The 20,268-nt window shown below is 39.3% G+C and overlaps 1 protein-coding gene across 1 annotated transcript; it reads left to right on the top strand.

The window, feature by feature from the left end:
- Window positions 1–1,200: 1,200 nt before the first annotated feature.
- On the top strand, window positions 1,201–19,051 carry KLF5 (KLF transcription factor 5). Its single transcript, XM_045811021.2, has 4 exons — window positions 1,201–1,784; window positions 4,095–4,971; window positions 6,001–6,060; window positions 17,264–19,051. Exons 1-4 carry the CDS (start codon window positions 1,524–1,526, stop codon window positions 17,440–17,442), a joined length of 1,377 nt encoding a protein of 458 aa, XP_045666977.1. The 5' UTR covers window positions 1,201–1,523; the 3' UTR covers window positions 17,443–19,051.
- The last annotated feature ends 1,217 nt before the right edge of the window (window positions 19,052–20,268 follow it).

Raw genomic sequence — 20,268 nt, 5'->3', positions numbered from 1 at the left:
TCCGGCTTCTCAATAAGCCAGATAAAATCATATACAAGAATATTAAGGATTAGAGAAGTGTTTTCCTTAGGTGATTGCTGGCAAAACTTCACCTTCCCATTACAATGTAGTTAATGGATGGTAATATATTTGACTATTACTTTCGTACAAATTTGGATACCCAGTTTTCAGAGCTGCTGCGCGTCAAATGTTTGTGGCTTCTTTGATTGTCTTTTCGTAGGAAAAGGTGCCATAGTGTTAGGTAAATGTGCTACGTTTCTGTTTAGTAAATATTAAACTCCATTTTTTTGAACATACAATGCTAGCAAAAACAAGTCAAAGATGTAATCTCTATGTAATACATTTGAACTAGTCAGTCGTTAGTGCTTAAATTAGATTCCATCCTTCGGCTACAATCAAAAGTGTAAATATTAAAAACTTCAAAATTCATATGGCCCATCCCCCTCCTCTCCATACACGGATACGAGGTAGAAATGTGTGTGGAAACAACTTCTAACCATTTAAATACTGTAGGGGAAAACAAGCTTTTATGCAAGGACTTTAAAAAAATTTGCCATTAAACCTTTTAATCAGGACATTCCGGATTTGCTTTGCTAAATGGACACGTTCACTGCTAAAGATACACAGAGACAAGAGCTGTTTTTAAATTTGTTTATCACGCCGCCCCTAGTTTTCCGCTAAAGAAAAGTACATTTTGTATATTTAAAAATACACACTCATGAAATAAGTCTCTAAAAACCTTGGCGCCCCCACCTAGCTGCCTTCTGGGTTTCAGCTTTTGAGTATCAGGTCCTTGCACAACACCTAAGGACGTGCAAAACTCTTTTTCTCCCTAATCCTGGCAGAGAACAGTCCGAAGAGATCTCCCTCCACGTCTCCACCCTAATTCCCTCTCTTCCTAGATTCCACCCGCTTCTCTCCTTTCCTCCGCCCCCGGCTCCGTCAGCCCAATCTGTCAGAGAAGTTGTGTACAAACTGCGCGGCCGCCCTGCGCGCGAAAGCTCGTGGCCCGAGAGGGCGGGTCAGCCCGGCGAAGGCGGGGACTGGGCGAACTTCTCCCTTCTCATAGGCTGCCCACTCCGGCCCGGCCGGCCTCAGGGCTTCGGGATTCGCAGCAGCGCTGCCAGTCAGGTTGGCGGGCCCCGCCCACCCGGAGTTGGGTAAAATAGAGGCGGGCGTCAAGTGTCAGTAGTCGCGGGGCAGGTACGCGCGCTTGCAGCTCGCTCGCGGAGACCGGCGGTGGCGGGAGCGGGCTCCGGCGAGTGAGAGAGCGCGGTGGGGCGGGGCGGGAGAAAGTGGCCGCCCGGAGGACGTTGGCGTTTACGCGTGGCGGAGCGGAAGAGTTTTGCTTTTCGTGCGCGCCTTTGAAAACCGCGCTTGCTGTTGGCTGAGGGGGTCCGCCCGGAGCCTCCCCTTCTCCGCCCGCGGCCCCGCGCCGAGCTCGCCGGCCCGAAATCAGCGTGGGCGAGGTGGGAAGCGCGCCCGACCCGCGTCCCGCGCCCGGAGCCGCCCCCTGAGTGCCAATGGCCACGCGGGTGCTGACTATGAGCGCCCGCCTGGGACCCGTGCCTCAGCCGCCAGCCCCGCAGGACGAGCCAGTGTTCGCGCAGCTCAAGCCCGTACTGGGCGCCGCGAACCCGGCCCGCGACGCGGCGCTCTTCCCCGGCGAGGAGCTGAAGCACCCGCACCATCACCCGCAGGCGCAGCCCGCGCCCCCGCAGCCGCCGCAGCCGGCGCCGCCGCCCGCCGCGGGCCCACGGCTGCCCCCTGAGGAGCTGGTCCAGGTAGGAAGAGCCGCTCCCCTCCCTCCGCCCCCCTCCCGGAGCTCGGGCGTGTCCCGCCGCTGCGACGCGCGGGCGACAGGGGCCGCTCCAGGCTGGGGCGTGCGTCGGGGCGCTCCGAGAGCCGGAGCTGGGTGGGCAGCCCCTCCCCGCCCTGCCCTTCTGGCCTGGGCACCCGCAGTACGCAGGGAGGAAAGGGGGACCGGAAAAGGGGGGGTCCCAGGTTAATCTCCTCAGAGGGGTCCGTCCGGGAAAGGTGAGAGGCAAGTGGGTGCCCACACGCACTTTAGTGTTTCTCTGGGGGATGAGACCTCTTACCTCACGTCCAACCTTACTTAAGTTCCGCCTTTCACCTTACCCCCACCCCCCGCAGTGCTCTGGCCTTGGAGGTTCCCTCACGTCGTCTCGGGTTAAGTGGAAACGCAAATCGGGGTGCCGGCGAGAGGCGCCTCGGGGTGCTAGTTTCTTATCTCTTGGCTCAGCCTGCTTTAAGACGCGATCTTGGGGCTGCCTTTGGGAAACGGGAGTTACGAAAGCCAAGGTTGTATTGAGCGTTTGTTTTTCCGTAAAAAGAGAGACCAAAAAAGACCGGGGGTGTTGTTTTCTTCATGTGCGCGTAAATTTCCTCCCGGAGCCGCGTTGAAAGCTGGCAGTTGGCTTTTACACTTGCCCGGCAGCCGAATTAGAGCAACCGCCTGTTTCTTTCGCCCACGCAGGGAGTCATATAGCCCAGAAAAAACTTCCCGGGACTTTTAGCCTGTCCCAACGAAAAAAAAATTGGAAACATACCCACATGCAAACAGCTGGAAGAGCTAAAATCAGAAACCACTAACCACCACGGGAGCGAAGTGCACGAAAGGGTTTAGTTCGGTTTATTTCGAGACGCTTCATTTAATAGCCCCTTGGTACATTGAGTATTTGCTACCTAGCTCCTAGTCGGGTGGTCTGCGAGTTTTCGTCGTGCTGTGAAAGGGTAGTGGCATTTGTCAGAAATGTGATTCGCATGACTAGAGCGTTAATTTTTATTTTTAAATCGTGTCTATCTGGGAAACCCTGTCTACATCTACCCAAATGATAACGAGGTCCGATGTGAAACGCTTTTGAAATTAAGTGGTAGCAAAAAACGACTTATTCACCAGTTTCGGTGCCACGGTTAATATAGTTCCATGAGCCATTTAATTGGGGTGGGTTTTTCTTTTCTCTTAAAATTTACTTTTCAGTGTTAAAAATTAAATACTAGGTTTATGTTGTACTGGAATAGAAGATAGCTGTAAAAAGACTGAGAGAGACTACAAGCTGGATTTTGTCCTAAAAAAAAAAATTCACTTGAAAACGATTTGGTTATTTCAGGTTTGTCATTTTTCTGCTTAAGAGCCACCAAGAGGATAAGGCATGATTGAGCTTTTTACAGAGTAAGGGGGAATGTAGCGTTGGCCCACTGAGGAGGACATGATAAATGTTTTGCTGATGACTGTGCTAGAGATACAGCAGCCTCTCCCCACCCACGGACTCCTTAGCACCACTCTACCAAGGGAGTGATTTTCCCCTAGGTAATTAAAGATCTGTTTTAGATAGGGATATGAATAGGAACATTTCATTATCATATTAACCAATTACAGAATCTGCTGATTAAAATCAACATTTAGATCAAATGTTGAAAGTGAAGTTGTTTTTGTTCTTTCAGTGGATACTATGTTTTGCTCAAGACGGTTGTATTTAAGTGTCCAGTGACCTATAAATGAGAAAAGGCACTGAAATAGCCAAGGAGTATGTTTTATATTAGATATTTCAACAATATCTGTCCAAGCAAACAAAACAGAACTTTGTGATACTATTTTTAAGGTTGGTTTGCTTAGGTTTTGTTTGTTTAAACATACCTATATTAATATAAATATGGCATGAACAGAATTGAGGTGGTTTGGCAATATTACAATACCGTATTTAGGTTGCAAACTCCACGGTAATGGGGCAGGGGATCGTGCTTGTATGCGAATTCTTAAAAAGTATACTTTATTATTGATTAGAAAGGAATGTTTTCCGTGTGCTGCTGCTTTTTCTTGATTTGCCTCTTTGACTTTTTGTCCGGGGCTGATTGTGGGAGCGATTTTACCAAAAACACGTTATAGGGAGTTTCATAAGGCTTTTGGTAAACCAGTTATCCACAATTGACAAACCTGATATGTTCATAAGTGACACTAGAAGGAGTTTGCCCTAGTACTTTGCACAGGTATTGTTGGGAATTTTTAGTAAGTTTGTCCTTACTCAGATGATGAATTGGGTGGATTATGCATGTTTGTATCTCTTCTTTTTTAGACAAGATGTGAAATGGAGAAGTATCTGACACCTCAGCTTCCTCCAGTTTCTATAATTCCAGAGCATAAAAAGTATAGACGAGACAGTGCCTCAGTCGTAGACCAGTTCTTCACTGACAGTGAAGGGTTACCTTACAGTATCAACATGAACGTCTTCCTCCCTGACATCACTCACCTGAGAACTGGCCTCTACAAATCCCAGAGACCGTGCGTAACACACATCAAGACAGAACCTGTTACCATTTTCAGCCACCAGAGTGAAACGACCGCCCCTCCTCCGGCCCCGACACAGGCCCTCCCTGAGTTCACCAGTATATTCAGCTCACACCAGACCGCAGCTCCAGAGGTGAACAATATTTTCATCAAACAAGAACTTCCTACACCAGATCTTCATCTTTCTGTCCCTCCCCAGCAGGGCCACCTGTACCAGCTACTGAATACACCGGATCTAGATATGCCCAGTTCTACAAACCAGACAGCAGTAATGGACACTCTTAATGTTTCTATGTCAGCCGCCATGGCAGGCCTTAACACACACACCTCTGCTGTTCCACAGACTGCAATGAAACAGTTCCAGGGCATGCCCCCTTGCACATACACAATGCCAAGTCAGTTTCTGCCACAGCAGCAGGCCACTTACTTTCCCCCGTCACCACCAAGCTCAGAGCCGGGAAGTCCAGATAGACAAGCAGAGATGCTCCAGAATTTGACCCCACCTCCATCCTATGCTGCTACAATTGCTTCTAAACTGGCAATTCACAATCCAAATTTACCTGCCACCCTGCCAGTTAATTCACAAAGCATCCAGCCTGTCAGATACAATAGAAGGAGTAACCCCGATTTGGAGAAACGACGCATCCACTACTGCGATTACCCTGGTACGTGATATAACCCGGTTGAAGCATCAATACCTTTATTTAGTGTGTGTGTGTGTGTGTGTGTGTGTGTGTGTGTGTGTGTGCTGTGCCTTTTTTAATTTCGGGTTATAAATTTACATAGGAAAGTAGTACTTGACAATGAAAAAATCACCTACTTTGTTCTCCATATCTCAGTCTCTGTACTGTACCCTGGAATGTAACTGTTTGTCTATCACTGGTTTTATGTATTTAAAAAATGGGTTAGAATATTCTGGAAAAAAGTTACTTTGGACTTCTTTATTTTTAATACTGAATAAAAATTAGAATTTTGAGTTATGCCAGATGTTTAACGTCTAAATTGAAGTTTTTAAATTCTAAATTAAGTGCCCTGAAAAGAGATTAGGTAAGGTAGGGAAAATAAGGTGTGGTAATGAAGTGGGGAATGAGTAGGCTGCTCTCATGGTGGTAGATTACAAGACTGTCTACAGAATAGATGTAAGGATAGTTCTGATAGCATATGAACATATGCTCATTTTTGAATGAGATGTGGCTCAGAATCTAAGTTGATGATGGTGATGACTTTATCTACAAGTTGCTGGCATAAGCTAGTTTATGATTAATATAGGGTGTAATTTATTGACTATGGTACGTGATACAGCATGATACACTAAATGAAAAAACAGATGTAGTAGTACAGAAAATTGCAGTCATTTTGGTTTAACACTGTCAGCTCTAGAGCCATTAGAAGTTTTTAAATCACTGAAGTATATGTTACTAGTATAAAGCACCTACTGTAATATAAACACACATTTCCCATTTGTAGCTTGCTTGATTATCTCCTTTTTCTGCTAAAGTGGTACATAGAGTAAATCACTTTATACCTTTAATAAGGTAACAGGGGAGCACTCTTTAAAACTGACGCTTCCAATATCTCACCTAGCAAGAGAGATTTCTTCTTTAAAGCCAGATTTTAAACACTGAATCATCAAATGTAAAGATTTCAAAAGGATTTCCAAAATGACAAGCTGTTCTTCCTCTCCTTTATTTCAGGCTGCACAAAAGTTTATACAAAGTCGTCTCATTTAAAAGCTCACCTGAGGACTCATACTGGTATGTAATTTTCTTGTTAATTCTCTGAGTTGTGTAAATAGTGTAAGTGGTATTCATCCTTTTAAAAGCCAACACGTGTTTGATCTCTTCTTTCTTCTGTCAACCTTTATTTTTTAATGGCCTACCTTTTCAGCACTGGCTTGGCTCAAAATTCAGTTCAACGAAAAAGTCTGGTTCCAGGAAGGCTGATGTTCCCTTACCAAGGCCTTGCCCTGTCACCTCACGTAGAATGAATTACCCAAAAACGTAAACAACGATGTTTACTAATGGATTTTAAAACTTTAATGGCACTGCTATTCCTTTCTTGAAGGAAAAAAAATGTAACTTCATTTTTTTTTCTTCCATAACAAATCAGTTGGCTTCTGTAAGGTATATTAAATGCTAAACTTTTCCATTTAGCATGTAAAGCATAACTGCTTAATGCATTATCTTTAATTTACCTTTAACCTAAAATCTCTTTTTAGCATGTTTTCTGTGGTTGATGAAAGGTAGGGCAGAAATTGCAGACTATTAAAATCAGGCAAAGATGGGGTCATGGTTTAAAAGTTACTCTACCCCCTGTGCCAGCCCAGATTTGAGGTACGTCAGACTTCTATTGTAGGTTATATTTCATCCTTGTTTCGAGTGTGCCTTTACGTGGAGTCACTTTAATTTTACAAATACTTTTCGTCAAGTCTATACATTCACTTTTAAATGCTTTTTAATTTTAAAACTATATATTAGAAACCATTTTAGGACAGAACTACCTTACATGCTTTTAAAAAGCTTCCAAATACCCAAAATATTTTCAAATATATGGGTGGTTGCTATTTGTGATTTTCTTAAAAGGCTAGCCCTTTCTTCCTTTAGGAAGAAACTTACATGAAACGATTGTGTTTTTTTTTCCCCCTCTTAGTAAATTCAGCCTTACCTAAAGTTCAAAGAATAAGTTTGCTAATAAAAGCAATGACCTAGCAAAATGTTTTATTCCATCATTGCTATGGAAACCAAAGTATTCAACAGTTCCTTTGAATGGGTTGTTGGATTAGTGTGAGGACTTGAATCTCCCCAGGCTAGATGTTACTATGGAAATTGAGTTTTGATAAATGAAGTAGTTATCTCTAACTGCTGCATTAAAAAGTAAAAGCCTTTGAACAAAGGTCAATGCTGAGATAGAACACTGAGGACTATGGTTGCAGACGTTTTGTGTGCATGTAAGGAAGTATTACTTGATATCTCAGTGATAAACACTACTTATTAAAATCTAAATAGTATTGGTGACGATGGTAGATTCCAGGACTTAAGAAATTGCTTTTAAAGAAAAGACAGCTCATGCATTTATCAATGAAATGAATGGGTTGTTTTGGCCCTAAGTTTTTAGATAGAGACAAAGTGATTATATGAAAGGCAAGATCCTGCATAAGCAGCTCAAAGTAGAAATTACATTTATAGATAAACAACCATTAATTATATAATAAACTCAGTCTAAAGTTTTCAAAATGCAAATGATGGCCAAGAAAACATTTCCATATAGAAATACTAAAATAGCCGTTTATAGAATAAATACTCTCTTAAGAGAAGGAAACATTGAAAATGGGTTTTTACCTGAATTTTGACTAATGGGAATAGAAATAAATTCAAAACATTTGAAAGATTGTTTTTTCCTCTTTGTAAGTCCTTGAAATGGGAGACAGGAAGGAGGGAACATGTTTTTCATGAGGTTAAAGTCTCCTAATAAAAGAGTGCAATTGCATATCACACTGTAATCAACTGCTTATTGCAGGGATGTAGTCAGAGCGGATCTGAATGGCCTTGCAACCCCTGTCGGGGGTTAGTGCTCTGAATGCTTATAGCTGGGATTCTGGAACTTGACCTGCTGGCAAAGAAATTTAATAGCGGGCTGTCTTAACAATGATTGTACTAATAAAATCAAACTAAAAAGAGGACCCAGGCCTAGTTTGGGTCCCATGCATCAACTTCTTCACCTGATCATAAATGTGTGGCTATCGACATCTAATGAATGAGACCATGTAATCCAGTTTAATAAAGTTTTGTTTGATAGTCTCAGATGCCTTGGGGAGGGTTTGTAGCAGACTTGTTCATCTGGCTAAACCCGTTCTTGGGTAATCATAGAGCATTGAGGTTGTTTTCTCCTCATTTCTAGTTTCTAGACAATGTCTTTTAAAATTACCTGTGCGCTCTCATTGCATCCTCCCCTGCCTGTTTTTTGTTGTCCTAATCAATGTATCTGAAGCCAGAAAATCCTTGTTTTTGTCCCCCCCCCCTTTTTCCCTTTAAGGCCCAGGTATTTCTAAATAACTTCTCTTATTTAATAGCTGTTTTGTTTTGTATACATGTCTCCTGCTGTGCCCTCCATCCCACCCCCACCCTGGACAATTTACTAGGAGATTTTTAAAAATCTATATGGGATAGATCTTGTATTTGATTAAAAAAAAATTACTTTTTAAGTGATCGCCATTTTGCAAGCAGAATGTGAAAAGCCACCCTAGCATTTCCATGGAATATAATTGCAATTGCTTTAAAATGTCAAGTTACCTTATGTTTTAGAAACGATTTAAGCAATTAAAACAAACTACATCTGAATTCTATTTAATTGCTTATTCTGGATTTTTAGACAGTAAGTGCTTCTTGACTTGCAAATTGAACAGAAGGGAATGGTCTTTCCAAAACAAGACCTTTTTCAAAAAACTTAGGATGAAAGTAGAAGATAACCAGTTGCTTGAACCAGAAGTCCCATAGCATTCTTCTAAGCATTTTTCTAAGTTTATACACTTGATTTCTTTATTCATAAAGAATAAACAAGTAGTACAGAGTTCTGTCTTCGTATGATCACACAAAATACCTGAAATGTACTTTTCCTGTATTTTAGGAAATGGTTATATTTCACTTACAAACTTGTCTATATATACATAGGATAATATACAGGTCTGTAGAGGTACCCCTTAGGGTGTGTGGGTGTTTATGTTATTTGTAATGTGTATATATACATAATGCCTCTGGTTAGAAATAATTATGGCTGCTTCTAGGCAACAGTGTCAACTGGTATATTGTACTTCTAAAAGCATGTAAATGCAAACATTTACTGAAATTTGTGTATGTCTTTTGATGTATATAAGGGACTATACTCATTGCCATCATATTAAAGTTGCTCCTGAGCACCTTCTAAGGAAAAGATTCACATACCATTTTGCCCTTAACAAATCAACATGATAGTTAAACTGATTGGTAATCTAGTAGAATAATCTGCAACCAGCAGGATAGTTGTTTCTGCTCATATACTTCTGCTGTCTTGTCTTTAATTTCATATTGAAGATTTAAAGTCATTCTAAGCCCAGGCTTGAGGCCAAAAAAGGTAAAATGCAATAGGAAGAAAAAAATTAAGGCTGTATATACAAAGAAAAATTCGTAAGAAATTGAAAATTTTTCTTATTACTGCTACTGATTTCTTGGTGTGCCTATGAAATAATTGCTTTTACTTTGAGTGTGGAAATTTCTTTGAAAATGGTATTTATGGTTTAGTAAAAAGTATTTTCCAAAGAAAAGGTTCTGAAAACTAGTGAACTTAGTACAGGTGTTTAAAATCTTAGTGGTTTTAGTCACATGTGTGGGATATGTACTTAACCCTGAAGAATACCCGAAAGTGGTTGGGAAATTAGGGTATGGAAACATTTTTAGATCATTTATCAGTCTCAGCTACCTGGAACAGGGCAGAAAATGAGCAATTGTACAGAGAAAGTCTTTGAGCAGCGCACAGACTTGGCTCAAGTATCCCTTAGACGGAGACTGTATGCATAGGCTGTTAACGGGCACTAAATCGCAGAAATACTTGCAAGGGTTGACAAGGAAAGGACAATTGGAAGCACCCCCACAAAAGAAGATGGAAACCTACAATAACATAGAAACACAAAATGGATTCAGGGAAGCACTGTAGTGTTAGGGCTGCATTTTACAGTGAGCTGTTTGGGATGCTTTGTTTAATTAAGAAAAAAATTCCGCAGTTAGTTTTGGAAAGATTTTTAGGCCAAGCCTAGTTTTAAGGGGGTAAATTCCCACATTTCTCTTACTTGCTTATGTAGAACACATTATTTCCTAATGACATTTATATTTAGATGTTATTATGTATACTTCAAAATGTATAATCTCTGAGATGATTTTAGTTTCAGTTTAGGTACTAAACTCCGTTTGTATAATTTTCTACCTAGTTCTTTGTTCTACACTTGAAAGTCTATACTTTGCATCTAAAAATACTGACAATGTTGACAATCGAGATTTTCATTGATGGTACTTTGCCCCTAGAAGAAACATTCAAAATGTTCAGAACATGAGTTTACTCCCTTTTTTTGTGGAATTGTGGAAGGGAAGGGAAGTCTTTAAAATAAATATATGTATATGTACACACACACACACACACAGTTTCACTTCCTTGGAAAATTATTTAGAGCTTAAAGCAGTGTAAGTCTCCTCCTCTCTGTAGATAGGTAGGTCGGTAGATACATGTCCTTAATGGAGATCGTGTAGTTTGGATCTAGAGGTCAGTACATTGGTGTGTAACTTGGTAATCTGTGTTACTGGTAGTGGTGGAAAAATTGTGCAAGATAAAATTACTTAGTATCCAGTGGATTTTTTGAGTTTTATTTGAAAATACACAGGAAAAAGTATCACGTTTCGCTTAATAATTTCAGATACTATTAGTTAAAATTCTTAAATTATTTTTATTTGCATCTTTGAAATTTACTCTCTATTGACAATTTCAAGCTTACATAAGAAAAGTAGTGGCTTAAGAGACTTGCTAGTTCAGACCCCTGGAAAGGTATTCATGAGTGTGAAAGCTTAGAAACAATTTTTTTAATGACTCACTGGGAAAATTAAACTTTGCTTCTAGGACTTGTTCTTTCATCTGAAAAACATTAACATAGGAAATTGATTAAACATTGTTTTGAGATGATAAAGCTTATCGAAGGTTAAGAAGTATAATTTGAGGGGCGCCTGGGTGGCACAGTCATTAAGCGTCTGCCTTCGGCTCAGGGCGTGATCCCGGTGTTCTGGGATCGAGCCCCACATCAGGCTCCTCTGCTAGGAGCCTACTTCTTCCTCTCTCACTCCCCTCCTTGTGTTCCCTCTCTCGCTGGCTGTCTCTCTCTGTCAAATAAATAAATAAAATCTTAAAAAAAAAGTATAATTTGATTAAGTAAACATATTGGCTGATCTTGTGGAGAATCCAAAGAGAATATTTTTCCTTCCCTTTTGTTCTTACAGACTAGTGGGAGAAGGTAGTTCATAAGCAGATTAAATGGAATTGCTGAAGTTCATATAGAAATAACCAGTTGTAAAGGTAGTGAGAATGTAATGGGCCTTTTTTTTTTTAATGTAATAATTTAATCACCTAAGATTTTTACTTCAGGTATTTTTAGTTCTATAGAATGTAGTAGCTGTTTACTTGATGACCTACATTTTTTCCGGTGGAAGATTAGAAACAAAGTAATGTCCTACTTTAGTAATACTAAAGTATATCTGTAGCAGTATTCCTATTCTGTCAGCCTGTATTATTTATATTCAAGGATCTTTAACTCTGATTAGGGGGAATTAACTGTTGTAGAAGTGCACCTTAGGTAACTTTCAGTAAAAAATAGGCAGAAGAATGTTTCTTTTTGACTACTTTATAAATACAAACCTTTTAATTAAGAGTTGGGAGAAATCTTGTCAAGGTAACCACAGTAAGTGCAAGTTAGAGGAAGAATACCTAGTACTCATTCAGTGTTAGAAAAGTTAAAATACAGAATTTTCTATTTTGGTTAAAAAAGGAAAGGTAAAATCTTTTCATTGACCAGTTTTTTAAAAAATCCGTTTAGGCTCTTACGTAAGAGAGTGGATCTGAGTGTCATCTTTTTGTCAGAGGACTCAAGAATTGGTATTTTGGGAACCCTTGGGAGAACTGGCAGAAACTTAGGAGCCTAGAGATTCACTCTGGGAGGAGACTGCAGATGTAAACCCTGACTGCTTGTCCTCACCTGTCCCCCGTGGGATCTGTCAGGTCACTCACTATTCTTTGGCCCCAGAAGTCCCTTCGCTGTTTTAGATCAGCAGTAGGTGCTTTAGAACTCTCCAGTTTTCATCAATTCTAGTCCAATTCTGTAAAGGAAAACTTGTTTACATAGTTTGTTTATCCTGTACAACTTTATATGGTGGATAATAAATGGATTCCGTGCTAAGTGGATTCTGAACATGTCCTAAAAGCATGGTTCTCACCTAATTAGACACACATTCAGTGAGCTTATTCTCAGTGGTCCTAGGCAGAATAGAACCAGGCAAAGGCCTGCTGCAAGTGGGGGAAAAAGTAGACGATCTGGTAGACTCCAGCAGATGCTTTCCTGTCTCTCATACCTTCCCTTCTTTTCATTAATGAAAATACCAGAATTAATCAGACTTGGGCCAAACATACGATGTTCCAAAGATGCATTATGCGGAAGAGTGGCTTTGCAGCTGGAATAGAAGATAGTCTAGTCTCTGTCCTTGAGGAACTTCCAAAGCTAGTTAAGGAGGCAAAACACAGCTGTTTGAATGCTCTTATGGCAATATATGTGCAAGTGCAAACCAGTCGTTCAGAACCAATGTAAGTGGTGCTGGGGATACAGAGAAGCGGAATGATCTCTCCTGAACTGTTAGAGGTTTTCTGGAAGTGTTAAGGTGAAGCAAATTTCAATGAAATGGATAAGCATAGGATCTGACCTCAAACTGGCAGGGAGAAAGAAGGAATTTCTTAATTTTAATATATCCTTTTAATTAATCAGTTTCCTGAAAGAGGGTGCATTATTGACAGGATACTGTATCTAGTAAATACTACTAGCATTTTGCAAATACAAATAGTACTAATCTTTGAAATGAACTGTGTACCTTTCTGTTCCAAGTACAGGACATGTGCTTTAATAATAACATGAGCTTTGATAAAAAGATAATTTTAAGTGGAAAATTACTGGCATAGATACATAAAAATATGAATTAATGAGCCCAAATCATCCTACCTTAGCTTTTTTTTTTAGATATTTAATATTTCCCCATGAATTTCTTTAATCTTGTGATTGTTTCCTATTTTTTGCCTTTTATTAGAATATATATATAGACTGTTTCAGATTAAATTCCCTAAGTCTCTAATGATGGAAAAAAGTATACTTACTATTAAATTACATAAAAAACATTTTCCTTCTGAAATAAGAGCTGATTGAGCTTCAAGGACTGAAATTCTAAGAAAAAAGATTAAGTACCAACTATTGAAATAATTTATTCCACTTTAAGTCTCTGCATTGTTTTGTTTTCTCAGAATGGGAAATGGATTTTAAGTTCTTTGAGGCCAGTGACTAAGGCTTTTTTTTTAAAGGAGAAAATTGTGTTTTTCAAGTCATTTAGTTCAGATTACACTTGTTTACTAAACATTGGTTTTAATTCTGATAGTTTTTAGTCTGTTAGATATAATTGTTTGAATTACCTTTTAGTTATCAGGCAGGACATCAGATGCTGTAATAAATTTGCTGTAATAAACCTTTAAAAAGTTACCTAAAATAACTGTTCTGAGAAATATTTCCATCTGTGATATTTTTCTTTGGTTAGAAGAATCTATGTGAAACATTGTAGGGAAAGGCCTTGGTATGAGTCTATTGAATATGTTCAGCAGAGCAGAGAAACCTCCCATTCTGTTGTGGTAGGTTCAGAAGTCATTCTTCACCTATTTATCAGAGGGGAAAAAAAAAAAGAATTTTTTAGTCCGTTGCTGAAGATTTCAAATACGTTGTAAACATGTTCTGCTAACCCCTTGAAATTCCTTTAGCCTGGGGGTAAAGGGAAAAGATCATTAGGTGATAATCTGGGTGTTGTCAGAACAGTTTTCTGGACCCCACCGGTCCTGAAAGGTGGGTCTCCACTGAAGGCTGCCTCGGGAGGTATGCCCTGTGCTTCCCACTGTCTGCAGTTTAAGGCCTGCTCTCCATTAAGCTACTCCATAACTGACCTTCTCAAGTGGCTTTAGAATCTATAAATTTGAACAATATGTGTTCCTTAAATTGTTCTATAACGTGAACGAGTGTTTGCTAATGGAGGACTTAAGTAGGACACTAAGGAAAAGTGGCAGGCCCAGATTCTTAATCTGGAGCTCATTGTTCTACTTCTAACTCACAGAGTTACTGTAAAGATTAAGTGAAATAATGAGAAATACCTGGTTCCGGAGTTTGTACTCAGTGAATGTTTGTGTCTGCTCCCTCCTTTTACTGGTAATGCTTTTGCTTCACATTTTTATGAAATACATTAATTGGCTTTATCAGTACTGATAGTATGTATGTTTAACTTGAACAATTTTTAAAAAGATAAGGGATTCCTAGCAAAATACTCCTAGTTAATTTTAAAGAGAATAACTAAATACATACTTTTTTTGAGATAAAGTTGAAGCTTGTTTTCCATGCTGTTCAAACTTGTCACTTTTTTTCTTTTTGCCTTTGGAAAGTTTCACATTAACAGCATGAGAACTTAAAAATACAGTTGATGTTGAAAGAGCTTAACTAAATATTTTAAATTGGTGGTATTGGAAAGAGATTCTGTAAAAATCCAATTAAACTTTTGAAAGCTCTATCCTGTTGAAATAACTTAAAGGAAGTCAGTTTGGTTTCCCAGAAGTACTGTGCATAGTGTTTCTGGCTGAGGAAGAAAGGCCCCGAATCTACTATTTGGCCAGAAATTGGGTACCAGCTTCCTCTATGATGTTTTACTTGAGCAGTGTTGACACTTGAACAAATCCCATAGAAACTGCCCCACGTGGGGAATAGTTGTCCTTGCTTTTATAGTAAAGACTTGGCCCCGTAACTAACATCCTAGACACTGGGTAGTATTCTTGGCTGAATAATCTGTAGATGTGCATAAATTGAGAGCAAAACCCCAAATGTTTTAGGAACTTTAATGGCTACCGTTTTTCAACCAATCAGTAAAGTAAACTTTTAAAAATATTGGTGCAGTTTATTGCTTCATAGCCAATAAAAATAGTGAACAAAAAGAGCCTAGTGTCCCTTGTTTCTTAAGTAAACTCTGAAAATTCAGTTCTCTTGCTATTTAATTATTAAATGCAAAAGACTAGAATGATTTCTTTTAAAATTGGAGCACTTGAGGAATTTTTTTCCTTGCCTCAGACATCAGAAATAACTTTCTCTTTCCATTAATTGACAGTGAAGTATTTAACCAACATGTTTGTTTTTGCGATTTATTTTTCATGAGGAACAAAAACGCTTGTGCAAAAGTTAATTTTTTTCTCTTTGATTTACATTTACAAGAGAGCTAGATTTACTCCTAGTACTAAATATATGTGAACATAAATTGAGAGAAAAGGTTTATTATGTTACTTAAAACGTTTTGAGTGTGTTAGCTTAAATTCTTAGAATTTATAATGAGAGAAAACTTCAGGAATTGAGACAATATATTTTTAAAATGGAAATTAAATAAGTATTTCTGTCTTGGTTCAGAGCCAGAGGAGAGAAAAGAGGAAAAGAGGGTTGGAGATGCATACCATAAAAGTTGAAAGAAAAATCTCCTAGGAGATAATAGGTACAACTTTCAAAGGGCTATTCTGGCCATTTCTTCTTTGTCCTTAACGGGATTTTGTTTAAGAGTCAGAGTAGTTACCAGGACGGCAAAAATTAACTGTAAGCTGTAGAAATCTCGGTTGACGTGGGCAATGGCTTTTAAAATTTGGACTCCGTTGAGTATCTTAAAACTTCCTGAATATGATATTGCTACATCAGACAGAAAGGTTGTTGGGTTTCATTGTGGTACTAAGTAGAGTGTTCAAAGGGACTCGGAGGGTCTTGTCTTCTACAAGAAAATATGTTTTAAGGAATGACTATTCAGAGTTGAAAAGGTATCCATATAAAATTAAGCAGCTATAAGCCAACAGTAGTACTGCAGGGAGCAAATTTATCTCACAAACTTTCAAACTAACAAATTATAGGAAATTCTAACATAATGAACCATAAATAAGGAACTTACTAGTTCATGCTCAGTGAAACATCCTCAGGTTTTGGGATTTAGTTAGGGGAGTACCTGATCTCAAATAGGGTTAATTAATTCTTAAACTGGGAGTTAAGATTGCATTATCAGTATTAAGCGGATTTGAAAGAGTAGCAACTAGCAAACTTCAGACAACATTAAGAATAATACAAATACAAATACAAAAAGTGCTGTGAAAGAATAGGGAGTTTGAATGATGAGAGACTTTTAAGATAGGTATGATGCGTGTAAGTCTAAGCTCCAGGTAATGATGCGTGTAAGTCTAGGCTCCATGGGGCCGGGCATTTTTGTTTTGTTGACCATTGTGTCCCAAATGCTCAGGACAGTGCCTGGCAGGTAATAGACACGTGGCAGATACATGTCTATCTCAGCAAATGTTGGAAGTACTACGGCTGTTTCTTGATCTTCACCAAAATGAGGTTACTGGTGACAGACTTTCTGATCTGGTTGAGGAATTTATTAAATATCAAATGCATAAAGCTTCAACACCATTAAACTAATATTTTTCTAGCTTTGTTTTGCTTTAATCTGACTGAAAAATGGGAAGGTGTGAATGTGTGTGTGCTGGAGTGAATTTCGAAGGGTGAGTGCCCCTTAATCCATTTGGAGGCCCTGTGTTCAAACGAGCTAGTTTGTGTGAAGGTTAGTCTGGCTAATCTAGAAACAGTCGGGACCCAATTTGAAGTAAAAGATCAATGTGGTACATTGAGTTCGTCCTATCGGTGATTTGAGCAGGCTCAGAATTTTTTCTGCCTCTGCGGTCTTACAGCCCTTAGTCCCGTACTGGTCTAACTTGGGCTTGTTGGTGTAGAAGTTGTATTCCCACAGCAGTGATACAGTCCCCCGAGCTCATGTCGTCATTTCATGGTGTATGTATTCGGGAACAGTACCTACAAAGAAGCATCCATTCTTGCGCGTTCGCGGTCGCCGTTTTCCCGCTCTTGAGAAGTACTCCGGGTACTACTTCTTTCTGTCATTGGGTTGACTACTCTAGGAAACGGTGACTCTTCACTAGATTCCTTGAGGAACTCTAGGTCCTAATGGAATTTATGAACCTCCTTCTCTTGGATCATGATTTTTCTAAAAGACATTCCTTCTCAGGCAGTGTCAGCGACGTTTGTCTTGCAAGCAGGCCACTTCACCTCCTCTTGGTCCGTTGTCACAGGTGAGAAGCCGTACAAGTGCACCTGGGAGGGCTGTGACTGGAGGTTCGCGCGCTCGGACGAGCTGACCCGCCACTACCGCAAGCACACCGGGGCCAAGCCGTTCCAGTGCGGGGTGTGCAACCGCAGCTTCTCCCGCTCTGACCACCTGGCCCTGCACATGAAGAGGCACCAGAACTGAGCGCCCCGCTGAGGCCCGCCGTGCCGATGCAGCTCACACTGACCTTCTGCAGTCCTTTGGCAAAGTTTTAAACTACAAACTTAACCTATATATATATAAAAAACAAAAAAGCAAAAAACAAACTGGAAATGTATATTTTGTATATTTGAGAAAACAGGGAATACATTGTATGAATACCAAAGTGTTTGGTCCTTTTAAGAATCTGGAATGCTTGCTGTAATGTATATGGCTTTACTCAAGCAGATTTCATCTCCTGACAGGCAGCCACATCTCAGTGTGGGTAGGGGGGTGGGGGTGCAGGGTGTGTTTGCAGTGTTTTCACCTAAGCACCATCATTTAACGTGACAGTGTTTAGTAAACAAGTCAGTTGGCAGGCACAGGAAGAAGGCTGGATTGTATGTCAAGATTTTACTTGACATCGAGTAGTTTTTTTGTTTCCAATATTAGATAATTCCTTAGAGGTGCGCAGTGTACTTGGCAGTTCACAAATAGCCATTGAACAAACGTGGTTTTTTTTGTTTTTATATGAGTTGCCTATATTTGCTATTCAGAATTTTGTAAATATGCAAATCAGCTTTATAGGTTTATTACAAGTTTTCTAAGATTCTTTTGGGGGAAAATCGTAAATAATTCTGTTTGAAAATAACCATGAATACACTTACAGTTAGAATTTGTGGTGAAATACCTCTTCAAACCTCACCAAATTCATTTCTTTAGGAGGAAGAAATCATCATTCAAATGAACTTAAAAAGCAGATTCCATGCACTGATGAAAATAGGATTGTTTATTTTAAGTATGAAAGATGTTTTATATGAATTGTGAACTCAAGAGCTTAAAGATACCATACGTAAAATTTAAACCTCTAATAGTAAGCTAAGCAGTATCATTAAAGGACGACTTGTAGCTCTCACATGGCAATGTTGAATTTATGATGCAGTTTCCGCACACCGAAATGTTTGCTCGTGCAGTACTGTTGGTTAAATGACAATTTATATGGATTTTGCATGTAATACACAGTGAGACACAGTAATTTTACCTAAATTACAGTGCAGTTTAGTTAATCATTGTTAATACTGACTCAGTGTCTGCCTTTAATTAAAAATGACATGTTGAAAGCATAAGGAAGCAAGTGCTATATATATGCAATATAATAGTAATGTGATGCTGATGCTGTTAACCAAAGGGCAGAATAAATAAGCAAAATGCCAAAAGGGGTCTTAATTGAAAATGAAAATTTAATTTTGTTTTTAAAATATTGTTTATCTTTATTTATTTTGTGGTAATATAGTAAGTTTTTTTAGAAAATTTTCATAACTTGATAAATTATAGTTTTGTTTGTTAGAAAAGTTGCTCTTAAAATGTGTAAATAGATGACAAACGGTGTAAATATTTTGTAAGGGTTCAAAATGTTTATACGTGGAAACATGCCTACATACAAAGCATAACTTGGTTGCTGTTTTGCTTCTTTTCCCCTCTTATTTTTGTATTGTGGTCATTTCCTATGCAAATAATGGAGCAAACAGCTGTATAGTTGTAGAATTTTTTGAGAGAATGAGATGTTTATATATTAACGACAATTTTTTTTGGAAAATAAAAAGTGCCTAAAAGAGTCATGTTTTGCCTGCCTTCTTACCTACAATAGCAAAAACAGCAAATTCCATTCCCAAAACTATTTAAAAGGGTCTGTGTTATCGGGGCAGTTAATTAAAAAAAAACAATTCCCACACTGAACCAAAGCTACCTTTGTTTAAAACAAAAAAAAGGGTTTGTTTTAGAAATATGATTACAAGTATAAAGGGAGATAAATATAGTTCATGAACGCTGATTTTTTTTTTTCTTGGTCACTACGCAGACACCACTGCATTAACCTTTCAAGATCATTAGCTGAAAACTGTAGAGGTAACTTGCATATGCTAGGTTTGTTTTTTCTTAACTTTTTTCTTTTTTTAAGATTTTATTTGACAAGGGAGGGAAGGAGCAAGGGGGTGGGGGAGAGGGAGAACCAGACTCCCCACTGAGCAGGAAGCCCGGACCTGAAGGGAAGGCAGAATGGAGACACTCCACTGAGCCACCCAGATCCCTGCATATGCTAGTTTTTTTGTCCGAGGTCAATAAAATGAATTGGGCTTTTAACCTTTTTTTTTTTCTTCCCCTTTTTTAGAAGAGAGATCACAAAGTTTATTTAATCCAGTAGCAACAAGCACAGCTAGGGCTTGGTTTTTAATACCATTTTCCAATAAAAAGGATGGGGCTCCTTAGAAAAATGGCTGATCCTAGGACTGGGTTAGGAAATAGACAAAATAAGCCTGGAGTGTCTGACAGCTCCAGAAAGTAAGTCATTCAAATCCCGCAATGATAGAGGTATGTCAGAGCAACAATAAAAAGTAGGAATGAGTATAAAATTGCCATGATTCCATACTGAAATAACTGATTGAATAAATAAGAGAAAGGAGACAAATCTGCAGAATTCCAAACAGCATTTGCAGACGCTTTGCCCTGAGAGGTAGAATCTAACTCCCCACTTTAAATTAAATGTGTGTGTTGCACAGAAGGCATAATGGCCAAGAGGGGAGGGGAGGGAACTACGGTGCAGAAACCCACCCAACCCCACCCAACAGCCTCAGCCAGGTGGTCAAGGTCCACATCGACAGTGGCAAGTCATGTTGATTGTACATGTCCTTGATTTGATGTACTTTGCCTCCGCCGTCTTCCTCCTAGAAACACTAACCCCAGTCCAGTCCTGACAAAGCACAATTGAGGGACATTCTACAAAATACCAATGCTCAAAACTGTCAAGGTCTTGAAAACCAAGAAAATGTGAGAAAC

Source organism: Ursus americanus, chromosome 10, assembly GCF_024610735.1.
Source record: "Ursus americanus isolate L20-20 chromosome 10, mUrsAme1.1.p, whole genome shotgun sequence".
NCBI lineage: Eukaryota > Metazoa > Chordata > Mammalia > Carnivora > Ursidae > Ursus > Ursus americanus.
This window is presented reverse-complemented; position numbering and strand designations above follow the sequence as displayed.